This window comes from Bombus flavifrons, chromosome 6, assembly GCF_040668555.2.
Source record: "Bombus flavifrons isolate JBK064 chromosome 6, iyBomFlav1_principal, whole genome shotgun sequence".
NCBI classification, from domain to species: domain Eukaryota; kingdom Metazoa; phylum Arthropoda; class Insecta; order Hymenoptera; family Apidae; genus Bombus; species Bombus flavifrons.
The window spans coordinates 8350300-8368509 of NC_138447.1; the positions used below are offsets into that span (position 1 = coordinate 8350300).

General features: G+C 45.3%; 1 protein-coding gene across 1 annotated transcript in view; it reads left to right on the forward strand.

Annotated features, from left to right (window-relative positions):
• Positions 1 to 18210, forward strand: part of jing (AE binding protein 2 jing) — a 152839-nt gene that overhangs the window by 126489 nt on the left and 8140 nt on the right. Inside the window, exons 2-8 of the mRNA XM_069115380.1 lie at positions 13602 to 14001; positions 14324 to 14646; positions 14938 to 15412; positions 15798 to 15977; positions 17666 to 17807; positions 17890 to 18020; positions 18129 to 18196. Coding sequence (XP_068971481.1) covers positions 13602 to 14001; positions 14324 to 14646; positions 14938 to 15412; positions 15798 to 15977; positions 17666 to 17807; positions 17890 to 18020; positions 18129 to 18196 — 1719 coding nt within the window. The remainder of the gene's footprint in view (positions 1 to 13601; positions 14002 to 14323; positions 14647 to 14937; positions 15413 to 15797; positions 15978 to 17665; positions 17808 to 17889; positions 18021 to 18128; positions 18197 to 18210) is intronic.

Genomic DNA, 18210 nt, shown 5'->3' on the forward strand with positions numbered 1-18210 from the left:
TTCCTTTCATTCTGCCAGCTACGGTACAAACGCTTAATTTTTCCAACATGTTGCATCGTATTTGCGCGCTTTTTTCTAACGATGTTCCCTAAATCGTTGTCGCATTTTCTTCGATATTGGAATTCCGGGACAAACAATCGGGTTTTGATTTTACGCTTTCTACTTGCATTTTGGGTCAGCGTTTCGTGCACGTTGCAGTCCGCTTCTTCTGGGCAGACCCGAAATTCAAAATCTATTTCCACGTTGTTGAAAATTTGTATATGGGTCGAGGATCTATATCGAATGTACGTAGAAATTCGGAAAACCCAATTAAGTAGTACAAAATGATCAGAATTATAAGTTTTCCCCGGTCAGTTCTGAAACACTGTGCGTGGTGTTGTTCTGTTTCTCTTGGCGTTTTGTCGTTCGACTCGGAGCGAATAAACGCGTTGGAATATTTCACGGATGCCCGCGTTCCCGCTTGGCATCGGAACAAGAGTGTCGGCCCCAACTTACGGTATATCTCGTTGACGTCGCGTTACATCGTTTATCACGCAGGGTTAAAGCGTCGTTTTACACGCCGGTCCGCCAACGTGTCTTACGCAATTCGAGAGAGGTTCTGGTCGAAAGAAATCCAAAGTATCTTTGCATTATTACGAGCGACCAGCGTCGTAACGTTGGATCGTAAAGCGTCTCGATGGCTGCTGAATGCGATGAGCGGTGAAAAGATCTGTCGCTGTATCCAGTTTACAGAGACCGCGAAAATGGCGCGACAGAGCCTCGAGATTAAAAACTAATCAACGTCGTTAGGTATGAAATGGTCGACTATCAGCGAATAAGCAGATACAACTTGCGTAATGAATAGGAAAGCAGCTGTAAAATGGACAAATCGTTAAACGACGGCGATAACTCGGCGAGTAGTTAAACGTCGCTATATCGTGTAACGGTAGGCGATAATTTCACGTGCATAGGTAGACACGTCGAAAACGTGGAATGAAATTTTTCTAACGCGTTGAGTTAAGAATCGGTCTGATACACGCGTACTGGGTAAATCTTTCGATTCTATTTTTTCACAAACGAAGCGTTCTACCAAGAAAATTGTAATTGTAAATGTTCTATGATCTCTTCGAGTTATTTGATAACTCGCTGTTGAAAACCGTCGAGTATATTTAAAATGATAAATAAATTAACACAGGTACTAACAGATTCACTGAAGACAGTGTAAATCGCTAATAAGATCGCCGATGGCGACATTGTTTTTCCCGGAGTTTATTTGTTATTACATTATGTGTATCCTAACGATATTGCTGCTCCGAGGCAAACCAACAACATGATTTGAATTGTCCTCTAGCTCATGCGCCGCTGCGAATAAAATCCTATCGATTTGTTCACTTCTATCCAGTGCGATATTCAAGTACGCTTGATAAAACGTAAAGATCAATTTTCTCGAAGACGACTCGTCGTAGGAATTAACGTTGTTCCATATTTCTAATTCGCTGTTTCCACGCAGAATCATCGTGTTGCCGATTACATCGCGATCGCTGGGACATCCTCGATAGAAGATCAGCCAAAGCGTCTTGAACGAGCCATTCGTGTCTAATATTTCGTTCGTGTACTTGCTCTCGTACCTCCGTTGTTGAAACCATTACACGACTAATTCTTCCTTGCCGGGCTTACGTCTGGCTCACCACTCTCTGCCTCGTCGTCCTGCTTTCGTGTCGGATCGTTCGACGATCTCGAACCAAAAGAGTTTCTCCGCTCGCATGAATAAGTAAACGAAGAAACGAACGGATAAGCGAGTCGCAAAGGTAATAGTCGTTCGATCCTCGAGAGACGATTGCTCTCTCATCGTGGCGAATTAATTGATCGCGTCGATTGTTCTCGAGACGAGGAAGAAAAGAGAGAAAGGAAGAAGGGAGAGAGGAGGATTGCCACGGGTCTTTGTAAACGCTCTCTTGCCATTTAAATCGAAAACGAAAGGAGTCGGGAATATCAAGCGCAATCAAAGAGTAGCGCATTATTTCGGGTAAAACCTGCGACTTTGTTCGGACGGCCATTGCGAAAGGGGTGGAGATGAGATGAGATGAGACGAGAAGAGGGTTACGAGGATTGAAAAAACGAGGACCGACGAGCTGTGTCGCTTCGGTACGACGAGCGAGCGAGCGCGCGCGGGACCTTTCTTGTTCCCAAAAGTCGAGCTAGGTAGTTCTTTTGAACGAGCCAGAAGGAAATGAATTCGCGCGACTGCTCGTTCCAGAGAGGCAGAAGGAAAAGGACGACCAGACTTTTGATATAGTCTCTCGTTGGAGAGAGAGAGAGAAAGAGAGAGAAGAACAAGAGGCACAGACTCGGTTCTAAGTATAGGGAGACAGAGAGGAGCGTGTCGAAGCGAGTGGCTAAGGCTGGAAGATCATGGCGAATACCAAGTAGCAGATTCTACGATCCGTATGCAACAACGACCGCGACGTTGATGCAGATGTCGATGCGACTAACGATAGGCTCGATCGTGTCGCGAGCACGTCCGAGTCGAAACAGGATCGATCGAAAAGATTAAATTGCTGCATGTAAAGCGTCCTTTCTTAGAAGTTAATAGCACCCATTAAATTGCATTCTGTCGTCAACGATCGATTAGATTTGTTTTGTTAATTCCTTAATTTCGCTACAGACGCATTTACGCGATTGATATTCGATTCTCGACCTACGCGATTAATATTCTATTCTCAAGTAGAGGATTAATATTCAGTTCGCAAGAAACGAATAACTCGCTTCCATAACTTCATTCGCCGCAGCGCGATGACACAGACTATAAGATGAATTTTAAAAACGGTGTTCGTAACAACATTTTCTCCCTTGTACTTTTTAAATTCACAGAGTCGATCGATACTCGTAATGGAAAACAATCGACGCTGAAACTTTTCTAATTCGTGTGACAACTGTTAAGACCTGTGGATAAAGATGCTCGCACGCTACCCAGCCAGCTAGATCAATTAGGATGTCCTGCTAATACTTGGATTTACGATCACGCTATATCCTTCCCATCGAGAATACGTTGATTTTATTGCTACCTTTCGTTCTCGTTAGCCAGTTTCCGTTCTCGAAGAACGAAATCGAAGCATTCAGGAAGCGTTAAGCGCCACGTCACTCGGAACGCACGCGAGCCTCTTGTTTTCCTTCGATTTCTCGAGCCGGTGCTTTTGTTGCTGTTCTCAAAGTTCTTCTCCTATGCACACGCACGTCAGCCAGTCAGTTTGCTCGCTAAGCAGTCGATAACGCGTTACGCAAACCTTGGTCAATTACGATCGCAGGTCTAATTAAACGCGAAGCGATGCACCGTTGTCGGTTTGCCAGAAAGGGCAGAGTCTGATAAACTCGCCGCTTACAAATGGAAACCGTCGATTCCTTTCAGCTATTCCGATCTTCCTGGAATCTCTTCTCAGGCGCCATCAGCGTGGCGTGATTGAATTTCCGGAAATTTCGGCGCTCAACGAAGATGGTCTTCGTGGAAACGTTAGATTATTAGGGACGCGTAACGTCGTTAGGATATTCGCGAGGCAACAAAGGGACGAATGAAAAGACACTGATGCAGCCGCTAAACTGGCAGGTTTCGATTGTTACGTGCGATGCCTCCGACAGTGACTGTCGAGGAAGTCGAGGATAATTTAGAGATCACTAAATGTGGATCGCTTTGTGAGTAACATAACCGGCGAAACGATGGCGAAAGTAAGCTCGAAACGGGAGGTGTAATCCGTGTCGACGACCTCTGCCGACTAATATTACTCTGTGGCGTGCAGTGTTTGAAAACGGCCGTCTCACCGGCGAAAAATAATTTCGGCTTACGATTTTGATCGTTTTTTTACCACGTAAATATTCTTGTTTTCTATATCTACACTTCAGTGGAATATTATTCATCTATAAAATGAGGTTTGTCTTATCACGGATTTTGTAGAGAAAGGTGCATACCTAAGCCTTGCCAAAGGATTATGGATATCATCGATAATATTCTTTCTAAGAAAGTGTTTCCCCGATATATATATTTCTGATTTGATGAAATTTAAAGAATTCGCCTTTCGTGGGAAACAGCCGCTCGATTCTTCCACTCTTCCCACTCACGTTGCTCGATTATCATCGCGGTCGTTCGACCAACTAACAAAGATACGAGTATCTTTGTAATAATTACAAGAAACTGCGAATTTGTGGGTGACGCAAATTAATTTATCGAATTAAATTGGTCGCTGTATCCTTTCAACGCACGACGATTCGACGATAATCGTTGGTCGCTGTGTGGTTCTTGCTGTCTTCTTTTTTTCTCTTCTTATTCAGTAGTTTCGCGGAGCATGGGACGTAATTGACTAACATAATCGTAAACTTGAGTCAGAAAGTCGCGTCTGCCGACTTTGATTGTCCGTGCAGAACTTCGTTAGCCTAATCTCGAGTCGTCCTGACAACACTTTCTTTTTAACGTGGGAAAATTACGAGCTGTCGAGGGTACTCGTTTGCCAACGACCAAATGGAAATACGCTATTCGGCGAGGTAAAAGGAACGGTAAATGCGAAACGATGCTGTAGGACCTATTAATACGTTCACGGGCTCTCTGGAAGAAATGTAACTCGCTCAAAAGATTAATATGGTATGGAGGAATAAGGAAGATGGTTTAATTGTCATCGACTGTTCGTTACAAGTACGAGTAACAGGGAAAGTTTTTACACCTATCAATTTCAAGTTGATTTCATTAATTTTTGATCGCTTACGCGAGAATTATAACTATCTCTGTATAAAATACTTATTACAGTCCATTACAGACCGCTAATTCTAGCGTCAAAATTATATTTAAAGGGACAAAGTTTCGTACACGATAACGCCACGATAGTTACAGAACGTTGGTTGCCCGAATAAATGTTAACCGCAAATTCCTAATGATTTATGGCTGTCGGAACGTCTAGAATAAACTACCTTTTTCTCGGAAACCGTTAACGACGCGATTCATTGAAACGTTTCTAGAAACCAGAAGCTAGTACCTTCCAAGTTGGAATAACACGACATCCATCGACCAAGACGGAACACCGTCGTAAATCTGGTTTGGAGCGTCAGATTCGATTAGTCGCGACTGTAGTCGGTTAAACGGGCAATTAAAACAACCGTTCAATCCGACACTGCTATCGACCCTCTCCTTTCCCACGAGCCAAGCACCGAGTACACAGCGATTCGGTTGCGTTTCCTCCTCGATGGAGAGCAGCGACTGGCTAATGACCGATTCGGCAACGATTCAAAGGGCAAACATTTTCCTTTGAACGATGAAGTTGGAGCTAGAGTCTCCGTGAAGCCCTCGCGCGATATTATATTCTGGCGGAGCGTTGAAATATCCGCTCAAGCACCGTCCACTCGAGCCAGAGCCGGAGGTATCGTTGGGATGCCAGGATCGTTGTTTATTGGTCGCAATAATGACGGCTAAATTACCCTCCGCGGGCAGCAGATTGTTTTCAAAGCGGCCAGCTGTTGAACCAGTATTCAAACGTCGCTAGTTAAAATTACGTCGGCTCTGTCCGCGTTATAACCGGTCATTATCATTTGAATAGTTACTTCATTAGCTACTTCGATTTCATTCGTTACGATCGTTGATATTTTACGCCAAACTGTTACTTCAAATTAGTTCACGAGCTCGTTTACCTAAATCTGTAAACCCGAATGTACATCATCCTCGTCGATGATTGTTAGAAAAAAGATCTGAGAAAAGACAGCGACGAACACTGCTTTTTAACTTTACTTCGGAACTTACTATCGTTTATGTCGTCTTCTTGCGATGAATGAATTTATGAAAGCACGTAAGTCACTCGTTTCTCGAGAACTGAGCGTTAAACACGCGCTTTTCTGGCTAATGAAATTAAGAAATTAATAGGAGATGGAGTTGCGCGAATTTTGCTTCTCAAAGATTCGATTCACCACTGTGTACTATATTCAGTTACTATACGATATACAGGGAACAAGAAATAGACGTTTTTCTCCTAAGTTTGGCATGGGAAAGTTGTACGAGAGTCAACTGCTACGGTTGGTTATTTTTAAACTTGGTCGACTGGCGCGTCGAACCTTGACCCCGCCAAAGTTACCGGAAGTTTCGCGAAGCCAGTCTGCTCGCTGGTATTAATTTCGCCGCTGTTAAATTTCTCTACAACCCTCTGCAATTTTTCTCGATGCCTCAAGAATCTGCCAGAGTTACTGCCTCGGGATGGATCGTAGGTCGCAACCCTTCCAACCCTAATAATCCTGCGAAAGGGTAGTCGATAGACTCGGTCCTTCCCCAAGTGTTCCTCGGAAACGAGGATTTCAGAGTCGGGGTCAATGATCGCTTCATAAATTTGCTACGTTTCTCGTCAACTTTTATTTCCATCGACGGTAGAGATTTCTTGGTGGAGAGCTGCCTTTCCCCAGAGGAATTTTTTTACTCGGGAAAATTACGTAACAGGGTAACCCACGAACTTATAGGAACCCTACCGCACCCTTCCGCGCTTTCGTAACGTTAGAGCGGAGGGACAGAGAGCGCGTGTGTCGGTATTGTGCGTGCGTTCGCGTGACCGTACCGAGGATCAGCGGATTGGGCGTAGGTCAGTTATGCAACGCTGCTGGCCATCGAACATCCATCCCTGACACGTCAGCCTTCGACCAAAATTATCTTCCGAGTTTTATGCTGCTTCGTATTTATTTTTCTTCGCACATTTGACTCACGAAATTATTCCAATATCCAGCGCGCAACATTTTTGTGAATACGTTAAGCGCGTTGCCGGTTGCAAATTTAATTCGATTATATCGGTAGAATTTGAAACCGGTGTAAAAGTATAGGAGTTGCGAAACGTTTATTGGCAACATACACTTGGTGGAAAATGAATTACACGGCGGTAGTCGTTTTCGATATATAATCGGAGCTAAAAGTCTCTGATCTCAGCGAACATCGAGGTTTAATAATTATCAATTAACGTACGCTCGCGACAAATATCTTGCAACTTGTATGTACCGGTATATGCCGGGTTTTTAACGTATTATAGTCCGTAATGTTATATTATTCATTTACACTTTACCATATCAGATACATGATCAATTAGGTCTCGATTACTAGAACGGAACAAATTGTGAATATTAATACAAGAGGAACAGTTGCGAGTATCTCAGAGGTGTTACGGGTGCATAAAAATTTAAGTATGCGTCAAATATCTCCACCTTGCACCCTTTTTACAAAGTTTTCGACTACAAAGATCGGATTTCTCGTATCTGAAGGATGGCGAACCCAATGTCGGGGGAAAATCTATACAGGATTATCGAGGGGTTCGAGAAGGGCTTTTACCGGTATTTCAATGAAAAATTTCACGAAATTGACGGGAATCGACCGACGCGACGGCTGTTCCCATCGTATAGTTCGGGACAAAGAAGAAATTGTCGAATGGCGGGGGTGTCTGTCAAGATGGCCGACGAGTCTGTCGTCCAGGGTTGACCTTTTCCTGGAATAGGAGATCTCCGACCGAGATGCAGCTGCTGTATTGTTGAATAATACACCGCGTCTCGTAACTTTCGATTTTTATACGCCAGTGTCGTATATTCTTACATGTTTATGTAATATGCAACGAAGTTATATCATCTCACGTTCGAAATCGTATCGAGAAGCAATTTATCTTTTCCACCTCAAGAACGTATAGATTCCTTTCATTGGAAAAAGGAAAAGAGCAGAAAACTAATTTGGTCTCGTTTCGTAACGAGAGAACCGGTATAACAGGACATTTTTTTATACGAAAATTCTAGCAATAACTTTTATAAATGTAATTGTTCGATTTAGCAGACTTCTAATCGCATTTTATCGCGTTGTATTTCGTGTATCTCGTAGCCGTGTAAGAATTGCAAATATTATGGTAGTTCTACGCTTATGAGAATTACGGTGTACGTTTCTCTATTCGTCGAAACTATTTCTAAACGTTACCGTTTTATTCGACAAGATATTTTCTACCGTAGCTCTGTTCATTTTTATTGAAAGAGAGGAGGTTGTACGTACAGGGGAAAGGGAACGATATTTGAAAACGTGCGCGTTTTGGAAAACGTTTTCGATCTAGGAGCAAGCAGTCGTGGTGTCGTTGCTTGTCTGCATCGTCGGTTCTAGTTGTGAATATAACTCGAGGTATTTAGGTGAGCATGCATTTCCGCCGTCGTAGGTTCAACGAGGAAAGATAGCGAGTCCTCGATAGAGACAAGGAAGGAGACATTCGTGCGAATACCATTTTCCCGACCTGCGACCGACAGAGATAGATAGAGAAACGTGTGTGTTTGTGTACGTGCGCGCGCATGCGCTCTAGCGATGGGACCGATACAAATAAGGTTCGGAAACCTTCGACCAAACAGACGTCGAGAATGCATGATTATCTTTTGGCCTTGTTCGACGACCTCGATACATTGCAACTCTAGCTAAATTATTAAAGAATAATTTTACACACGACAAAAGCTATAAACAAACCGCAGACATAATTAAAGACAGTATGGAGAGATTCGTAAGGATCCGCGAAGACGTCGAAAGCGACGTGGCGATAGTTGGCAAAGAAATATATTTCCCAATCGGTGATATTTCGTTGAGCTTTTGGCAGCGGATCATCCGTGTCTCGGTAAGTTTGCGCCATATTCGACCAAGCAAAGATCTCCGCGCGATTTTAAATTCCGACCGTCGTCGTAACGTTGCAAATAAAAATTATCGTCTATCCGCTAACGTAAAAGGAGAATCGTAATCGATCCAAACAAAGCTGCATGCGAGAGCGTCATTCCCATCGCTAGTCGGTGCTGGTGGAGCCTGCTGATAAAGAAGAGGCAGTGTCTGAGGGCAGGACAGAGAGGGAAAGCTGAGTCGAGGAGGAACGCGCACCGACCTGGACAACAGAGAAGAAGATACTTCCAGCTCTTCGCGCGAGTGAGAAAGAGGAGAACGAATCCTGAGGGTGCGAGAGGGATAAGAGTAAAGAGAGAAAGGGACGCGTCGATCGCGAGGCTAGCGAGAGTGAGTAGCGAGAGAGGAACGTTTGATGGAGAGAGAGAGAGAGAGAGAGAGTGAGAGAGTGAGAGAGGTGAAGAAAGGAGAGCGAGAAAGCCAACGATAGAAGGCTCGAGAAAGGGAGAGAGCGAAGGACGCGGAGGAATTAGAAGGATGGATTTCCCGAAGAGGGATAGAGAGGCACGAAGCGGAATTCTAAGAGGCCAGAGCAGGACGAGGACGTCGGTGAAGAGGCACGATAGGGAACGGGACAGAATTTGGGTCCGAGAGACGCGCGGAGGCAGACTAGAGAGGGATGCAGTTATTTAGCACGAAAGAGAGCGAGAGGCGATGCTTCTGTGACGAAGATATCGGATAAACTTAGGGGTGACGAGCTACGTGCGAGGGGCCACGACACACAGGGAATTAAGGAACGCGAGAGAGAAAGGCTAAACGAGTGGATACGCGGCGGGAGGGAACGACGATGTTCTTCAGGCTGGAAGGATGAAAGGGCGGAAAGAATGGTGGTGGAGTGGCCGAATGAATTCTCTGATAAGTGGGCAACGACGGAGAAAACTTGTAGCGGAAATTGTCTTATTACTTTCTGTAACCATGGACGGTCGACTTTTGAACTATTCTGTACAAAGAATCGCTCGGTTCTATGGATCCTGTGGAATTCGTGAAAGGTATGTGTACATATACAAAAGGCTTTGTCTTGTCAAAAGGAACTCCATAAATGGTGCTGCGAATGGTGTCAAGCGACACGAGCGCCGTTGTTTTGAAAATCTCTTCACGCGCTGCCATTGGCTTCGGTGCTCGATCGCATAAGCGAGAGAGAAGGAAGAATCGAGAAATTGACAGAACCCGAAGAGCCAACAGGCCGCGTGTTTCCACGTTTTCGTCGAGGGCGAAAATGCATGAAATACTCGCGTTTATCGTGTTCGCAGGAGGAACAGATGTTTCGGTAAACCGAGACGAAACGGGGGAGAACGAAGATAGGGAAAAGAGCGGCGGCAAAGTGGACAAGGGATCCTGAGAGTGAAACGTGCACCTCGCTGGTAAATAGTACGTAAAAGTGCAACAGAGAAAGACCGACCGAAGACGAACGAAGAGAGACGATAACATTGGTGTATAGGAAAATAAGAGAACGGAGTGAATACTCGTAGAGAGGGAGAGAGAGGGGAAGAGAATGGGTTGGTAGATGGAAACACGGGGATATGTGTGCGAGCGTTGTCGAAGCCTTGGTGCACCTCCGAGCGGAGGAGCCACCTGTAAGGACAATATAATCGACGTAGCGTGATCCACGAGAACTTCGTCTCGCGATCCTATCGTTGCGTAGATCTCTCGATCAGAATCGCACGCGATACGCCTCGCACGAAAAATTGGCGAAAACTTGCCGCTCTTTGGATCGTTCGAAGGAGAACGAATTTCATTATATTCCTCCCTGTTTCTCTATTTTGTTGTCGGAAACTGTTCGACGTCGCCCTCGTAGATTTTGACACGCGTAATCGTCGAGTTTATAGACGATTTCAAGATGCAGGAGTGCAAGATGCGGATCTTTTCGCTGTTCTCATTTGTAAGATGACGGAAGGACGCGATACGTATATTTTTGTTGGTGTTTCGCTCGAACGTCGCTGTATGGCGACTAAAAGGGAATATTTCGATATAGCCAAGAGTAGAAAGGATGTGTGCGATTCAAAGAAACAGTTTTATCGTAAGCGAAGCTATTAAATGTACTTTATTGATCGTAAACGAAATGCAAAACGCTTAGGATAATAGCGAAGTATTCTCGGTTGAGCAAACTTTCACTCGATAGGCGGGAAGTATGATTTTTAATAGAATGTAGCGACTAGAAATGGGTTAGAATTAGGATTGGGACTATACAGGTAGAAGAACGATCATGAACGACGTGGATGACCGATCGTTGAAGAGGGCTCTCTCGAGTCGAAGGAGATTCGAGAATCGATAAAAGGAGGAGTTTCATGGCACAATGACCGTCATTCAGCAGCCGGCCGAGAGTTTAACGAACGACCGCGCGACTCCGTTTCTCTCGGTTGGCCTCCGGTCCTCGGCCGGCAGAGCGCGTCGTTGCGTAAACGCAATGTCGGAAAGGAATCGTAATGTGGAAAGGTCAGTGTCTTTCTTTCTCCGGTGACGTCGACAGGCCGGCACGAACGCGCCTCCAAAAATATCCGCCGTGGCGAAAACCATCGCGAACGTGCACCGAGCCGAGCCGACCGAGCAAACCGCGTTCTCCTTCCTCGCCTCGTCTACTCTTTCTCCTTCCCCGTCGAAGCTAGGATCGCGTTTTATCGTCCGCGAGAATTTACGCCGTCTCGGTCACTGGTCAGCGACGAGACGCGCGAAATCACGAGAAATCACGCGAACAGTCGTTACGTTTCTACATCCAACTACTCGCAATCCTCGACTCGTTTCTTCGGACTCGAGTCGTTTTCGAGGTTGTCGTCGTGTAAGACGACATAAGCACGGCGACTCGTAAAACTGGAGTACGAAATGCATTAGCTCCGTCAGAACCGATCGATATCTCGGTTAACTCGAATTATGTGCAACTGTAGCCGCGCCTTCGCTGAACCAACAACTACAAACCTTTCGTCGATGTTCCGTGTTTGTCGAAAAAGTTGTTGCATTCGATCTAAGATTTTAAACGATGCTCGCGCTATTTGCTGCGCGATAGTTTTCTCGGCTATGAAAAGGGCATTCCTTTATTCTGTATTGTTAAGAGCAAAGAGAGAAAGAAACGCGTCTGTCAGACGACTTCTTTGTTATTAGAAGGAAGAGAAATGGAAGTTTCGATCGATGCGAGTAATACGCGCATAACCCAATTGTCGAAGGTGTCAATCATACCTATTTAAGTCTTTTTTTCAAGTATCTACTTACATATGAATGACAGTGTATACGCAGGATTATACGTTTGCATACAATCGTAACGTCATCGTATCGTGTTCCATTTATTTCCATAGAGACCACTAGATGACTTTGTGCCTGTTAAATAAATAAATAAATTATCGCTGGAAAAATTGAAAACGACCATAGAATTGGCTGGTTAACTTTGCATCAAACTATGTATTACGCACACGTTCGGTATCGCTTGAGCGCGATGCAATTACCAGTCGCGAGCTGGTAAAAGGTACGATCGACTATCGGGCATGATCGATATCGTGGGTGCGTGGCAGGTGTACGAAGGGAGGAAACCGTAGCTGCAGAGAGCTCGTGCGCAATCTCTCTGCGATCCGTTCTCAGCCACCATATACTTTGTAATTACCTCGTAAACAGGAGGAGGCGGTTGATCAGCGGTAAATTAATCGTCGATGTAAAACAAGAGCGTTCAAAGTCGCGGCTGCGTAGATTTATTGCTAACGAAGCGACCATGGCGATAGCAAATAGAGTAAGAGAGAAGCTGGCAGTATTCGTTCGCAGCCGCACGAACAGCGGCGATGTTGCGTGCGCGCGTAAATTCAATCTTCGCTCGAACAGAGCGCCAACTTCGTTCCAGCGAGCATTCTTTTTCACGGCGAAACGTGAACTACCGCGCCTGCATGCGATACGATTGCTTTTGCAATAGCGTTCGCGTAACGCAGGTGCACGCACCGAGCCGAGAAGGTTTTCTGTTTCGCGAACTAATCAGGAATTCGCGTGCGCGCTCCAGCCACGCGTTAATGGAGCCACGACTTGGTCAGTTTGTTTCGCGGATTCGTTTCTTCTGGCTTTTGCTCTCAATTCGCGAAAGACTTTTATCCAGATTGCAGCAGCGTTTTTCGAGAATCGTAAAAGACTCTGGAGGAATCGTCGGAAGCTCGATGGGCGGGTGAGAAAGGCGTTCCGAGAAAGTGAAGCGTTTCGAGACACTTGGTCGGCTGTAATTGTAATCCTCCTGGTTCCTGCAATCTTTCCTTCGTTCCTCGCAAATCACCGAACCGACGAGGATGAACGAGTCGAGCGGCTCGTGGCACTGGCGGCCTTCCCAAACGTTGGGCCAATTGCCAATGTCTGACCCTGTAATTAGGTTTGCGCTGCTGTAATACCATTACCCCGTAACCGTGCAATTTCCCTGGTAGCCGTTCCCGACCTCCCGGACCCGTTCTTTCAACCTGATGTACGTATACACCGAACCACACTCTTCTCGATCGTCAACACTTGTAAGAATCGACATCTCTGAGACATTCTCTCGATACATAACAGTTTATAATTTCTATTAAGAACATAACGTTTCCATTAAAGTAAGATCTGAACTACCGTCTAAGGAAAACTAAAGCGTATTACGTTTCGAAGATTATATTATCAACGTGTTTTATCGAACCTTACATTTGTCAATTCTCGAAACGGTACTGTCGGATTATACATGACGATTATGATTTACGATGTTCAATTCTATTTATTATATATAATCTCTGCGACAGAAATTGGTAATAAAATTCGATGAAACTAAAAATTCGAAAATTACGTAATCCAGCCTTAACTCGTTAATGGCGCAACGATACCAATTGAAAGTTTGGAACTCAGTCTTGCGACGTATGGACTGAAGTATGCTCGAAATTTGTGTTATTAGATCGTATCGAGAATCGTGTGCGAGTCAGCAAATATTTAAATTAGCATTGTTGAAACGTTTTTTCAGTGGCGTTGCCGTGTCTTGCGGGGAGTGCAGCAGCAGCGGTACCAGCGATATCACGGAACCAGGTTCCCCGTGCAGCACGAGCAGCGACGAGGGGGTAGCGATACGTGGCGCGTCCGCCAGTCCACTTCCGTCCCTACCCAAGCTGGCGCCGTCCTCGCAGATCAGTACCAGGCCCCAGTGGCCCTGGACCCCGCCACTGGCAGCCACCGCGTGCTCGACCTACAAGAGGCTGAAAGGCGAGCCCGAAGCTGGCACCCTCCCGAGGTCCGGGGCCGCGGACCCGACCTTCCGAGGCACCATCAAATCTACCAGCAAGTCTAACGCCGCCCATCATCATCACGAGTCCCAGGGCAAGATCACCGAATACTTCAAAACTCAGATCAAACCTCAACAACCCAAGGTAACGAGATCTGTTCTTTAAATTTTTTATCGTGTCCGATATCTGTAATACAATTTCTACGATATCCGATATCGAGAGTGTATGATATGAGAATGTGTTTCAACGTCCGATAGGGACGTACACTTGTCGAGCTCATTGCAATACTGGCGAAACGAAGGCATTTTCTTCGTTGAGACACAACTCATCAGACGCCGATTATACAAATTCTGCGATTCAGCGACGATGAAAGGCTCGAATCTCTTCCCATAGCCTTGAAATTGTTAGAAAATTGGAGTCGAAGGTTTCGTCGTTAATCCATGTGTGTTGCGATATGTGTCGATAGATCAAGAAGAACAGCGAAACCATGTCGGTGCTGGTTGCGAAGAGTTCGTCGGAATTTCGAAGGCCAGCGACGGTGCAAAGGAACAAAAGCGGACTAGCCAAGTATCTAGGTACTGTATCGCCAAACGGGAGAACGAACTCTACCAACGATTGGGAAGTAAGATCTCTGACAATGTCTCCGCCACCTACGAAGAAACCACCGCCGGTGATCGTACCTAGGGCCAATGGTAAGATGGACAAGAAGTTGACGAAGCCGGTGCCCAGCCTACCCATCTCGAATGACGTACTGAAGAACATACCGAGCTGTAAAATCTCGTCCCTCAGGTAGGCCAATTGTACTCTTCCAAGCGTGCCGAATTTTTCGAGCAACGCTTAATCCTCTGTTCGTCTAGATCGTTGCGTATTTTGATACTCTTGGTATACGGTGCACGGTTCACACGAGGTACACAGAAAATAGTATCTCTCTTGTATTACTTTTCTGCAATCTTTTCATAGTGACCGTACGTACGTATCAGTTTCGGTTGTGTTCGTTAACGAGAGGATCCAGGCAACGAAGGTAGAAGTAACGATGTTGCTTAACACAGTGTGAATTTGAAATATGTTGTTACGAAATAGGTTGACGTCGGAAGCAACTTCGAACGCGAAAAGTAACTCGCCACCCTCGACCCCGGCTCCTGCTCTCAGCAGCGACGCCACGACTCTCGACTTCAAAGGTTGCATTCTGTCGAAGCCGCACGTGAACGAGAACAACAACCTGACGAACGGTTGCGGAAGCATCCTGGGCTCGCTGAGATCTCAAAGTAGCCAGGATCCATTAACGAGGTTGTCCGTTCCGGAGGACACCGACGATAGCAAGGAGAGACAGGTGAGTCCAGCGGACGAGGACGACGTGGAGGAAGAAGAGGAGGATTCGAGGAGCAGCGAATCGAAACCACCCCTATCGCCGATACTCTCTGCGCCGACCACTATACGATTTCCCGCCAGAGAACCGGAGAAAGACAGACAACAGGCCACGGATAGCGGAGTCTGTCGATGGGACAAGTGCGAGGAGAGCTTCGAATCGAGCGGAGAACTACTCGAACATCTTCAGGTACGACATTTTTATAATATCCCGCTATATAGGTACCGGCTCGAATCAGGAAGAACATCCGCAGGCAGAGCGTTTTTATCCGATCGATCGGTTCCATGAGTAACTTGATCGTACACAGGAATTAGCGAAGCTCGTGTATCGCGTTTCGCACTTTTCTGTCACATTGTTGTCACTCCGTGTACAGCACACAAAACGTCGAGTCCCAATTTTTTTTCTTTTTTGTTATTTTTCATCCATGTTTTTTGTCGCGTAATCGATATTGCAATACCTACGTGGCTACCGAGTATCCGTTGGATATAATTTCGTTGCAACATCGTGCGACACCATGCCGTGCTACGGTCCTTGGCTCGGAAATGTTATTCATCGACAAACTGCTACGTTTCAGGTAGCGCACATCAACACGCAAACCGGAGGTGATAATTTCGTCTGCCAATGGCAAGGCTGCAAGGTGCAAGGGAGGAGTTCCTGTTCGCGAAGGTGGCTGGAACGACACGTGTTGTCTCACGGAGGCAACAAGCCCTTCCGGTGTATAGTCGACGGCTGTGGCAGCAGATTCAGCTCTCAGGTAATGCCTCGTATTCGATGGTTGCCGCAAGCATCGCCTTTTTCATTTGGACGACCATTGGAAGCGATCTCTTTCATACGCGAAGGATGTTGGTGAATTTCATTGTATCCTGTGCTCTTTTTCCTCCTCCATTCATGCGCTTCACGCCGTATTAATTATTTGCTTTTCATTGTGTTTCTGGCCAAAAAAAAGCGACAGAAAAAGAGTCGATCGTAAACGTAAGTCCTTTCGTTGTATTTGTGTTCATCTGGTAAAAAACGTGATCCAAGGTAAGTCGATCATGAATGTACGTCGACTGGTTTGCTTCGACGATAAAAACTTGAAATTTGCTCGTGCTAAATAACTTGTTTCATTCTCGTCGTAGCAATGTGCCAATAAGAGAATCCTTGTTACGACGGATATTCGAAACTTTTCATTCATCTGTGTATCGACCATACATCGATCGTAAATATAAATATTTCGCTGTGTTTCTGCCTATCTGGCAAAAAATGCGATCGGAGGTAGGTCGACCGTAAGTGTACCGCCGATTGGTTTACTTCGATGGTACAAAATTAAAATTTGCTTCGTGCAAGCTTCTTTTGTTCTTATAGTGTCGTCGCTACTAACATAATCGTTGTTGCGATCGACATTCACGCTTCGTTCGTCTCGAGACCAGATTGAAAATAAAAACTCTCCATGAAAATCGTGGCATCGCCGTAAACTCGATGCTTTTCGTTTCCTCGGGTACTCTTATCGTTTCTAACCGTCGTCGATTGTTCTAACTTTGCCTTTCCTCCTGTGTATCAAGGAATCCCAGAACCTATTTCCGTCATCGTATACGGTGAATTTCATAATGTTAAATTTAAGCCGATTTCGAATATCGCGATGTGAAAACTAATGAAACTTGTTTTTCCTGTTTATCAAGCGTTCAACGATCAAACGTTCAAGTACAGATCAAGTGCAGATGCTGAGATGTTTTTTTTTTTTCTATGTCGTTGTCGCTCGATGTTGCTGACGTTGGGTAATGTATACTGTATCTAAACGAGGGACTACGTATTCGTTGCTGATCCTGAAAGCGGCGCGATCTCAGTAATACCGTACTCCCTCTGGTTACCGATGTATGTAGAACGCAAGCGAATCTGTGCCGGTTAAGAACCAAAGAAAATATTTTTACGTAGACGCTTGGTCCAAGTTTCGATCTACTGATTTTCCATCAATTCACACCTCGGTCGATCAGTCTGTGTGTCTTGAAGAAATCTGTCTTCTTTTGTCTTAACCGTTACCACGCGTGTTCGCGCGTACGTACATGGTTGACGCTGTCTTCAAAAGGCGGGCACTTTCCAGGGACAGTTTTTAAAAACTGTTCACCCGCGGCAATCTCTGGCTGGATTTGTCTTTATCTTGCTTTCTTTTTCGTCTTTCGTCGTGTTGTGTTTCGTGAAACGAATCGTGCTTTTCATTATCCTGGTTACCGACGTACCCAGATTTGTCTGTCTTTGCATGGTACGATCGGTCCTTCGTACTTATATTTTCATCTCTTCATGAACATCGATCTCAAAGCACATCTGCGATATCTCGTAAATTGAATTTACTTTTGGATACAAAATTTTTGGATGATCGAAGATGATCCTTCTCTATGGGCCACGAGGGCCACGCTTTCCCTGGGAAGTGGCCACGTTTTAGATTCTAATTAGCGAATCCTTTTACAGACCGCTCTCGAAAGGCACGTGAACGGACACTTTAATCAACCGGAAACAAGCAACAACAACGCCAGACGAAGCTGCGAGAGCGGAGGAAAACTGGTCAGAAGAAATGGGAAGAGACTTCGATACAGGCGACAACCTTGGTCAGGTAAACATCGTCTTTTACGTTTTCTCAGTCTTCGCGACTTTTTCTTTACGGTTTTCGTTACTGTTCGCTTTTTCGTCCACAGCGAGACTCTTCGATTACTTCGACTCCGGGGTGATGGAGGGTCTTCAGCACAGGTTACTTCAACTAGCAAAGTCGAGGACGCAAGGTCGTCTCGCGGAGACACCAGGAAATTCGATGGCCCTAACTAGTCAAGTACGTCGGATAGAAATAGACCGTCTTTGGCGATTCATCGACCAAATTATTTTTCAATTCAAATAATTCTATTCAAATAATTTTATTCGAATAATTTTTTTTTTGTAGATATTAGCCCGAAGAGTAGAAATGGACGGAAAAACTAAAGTCCTGTTACGGTGGTACCCTCCAGACATGTAAGTAGTTTAGA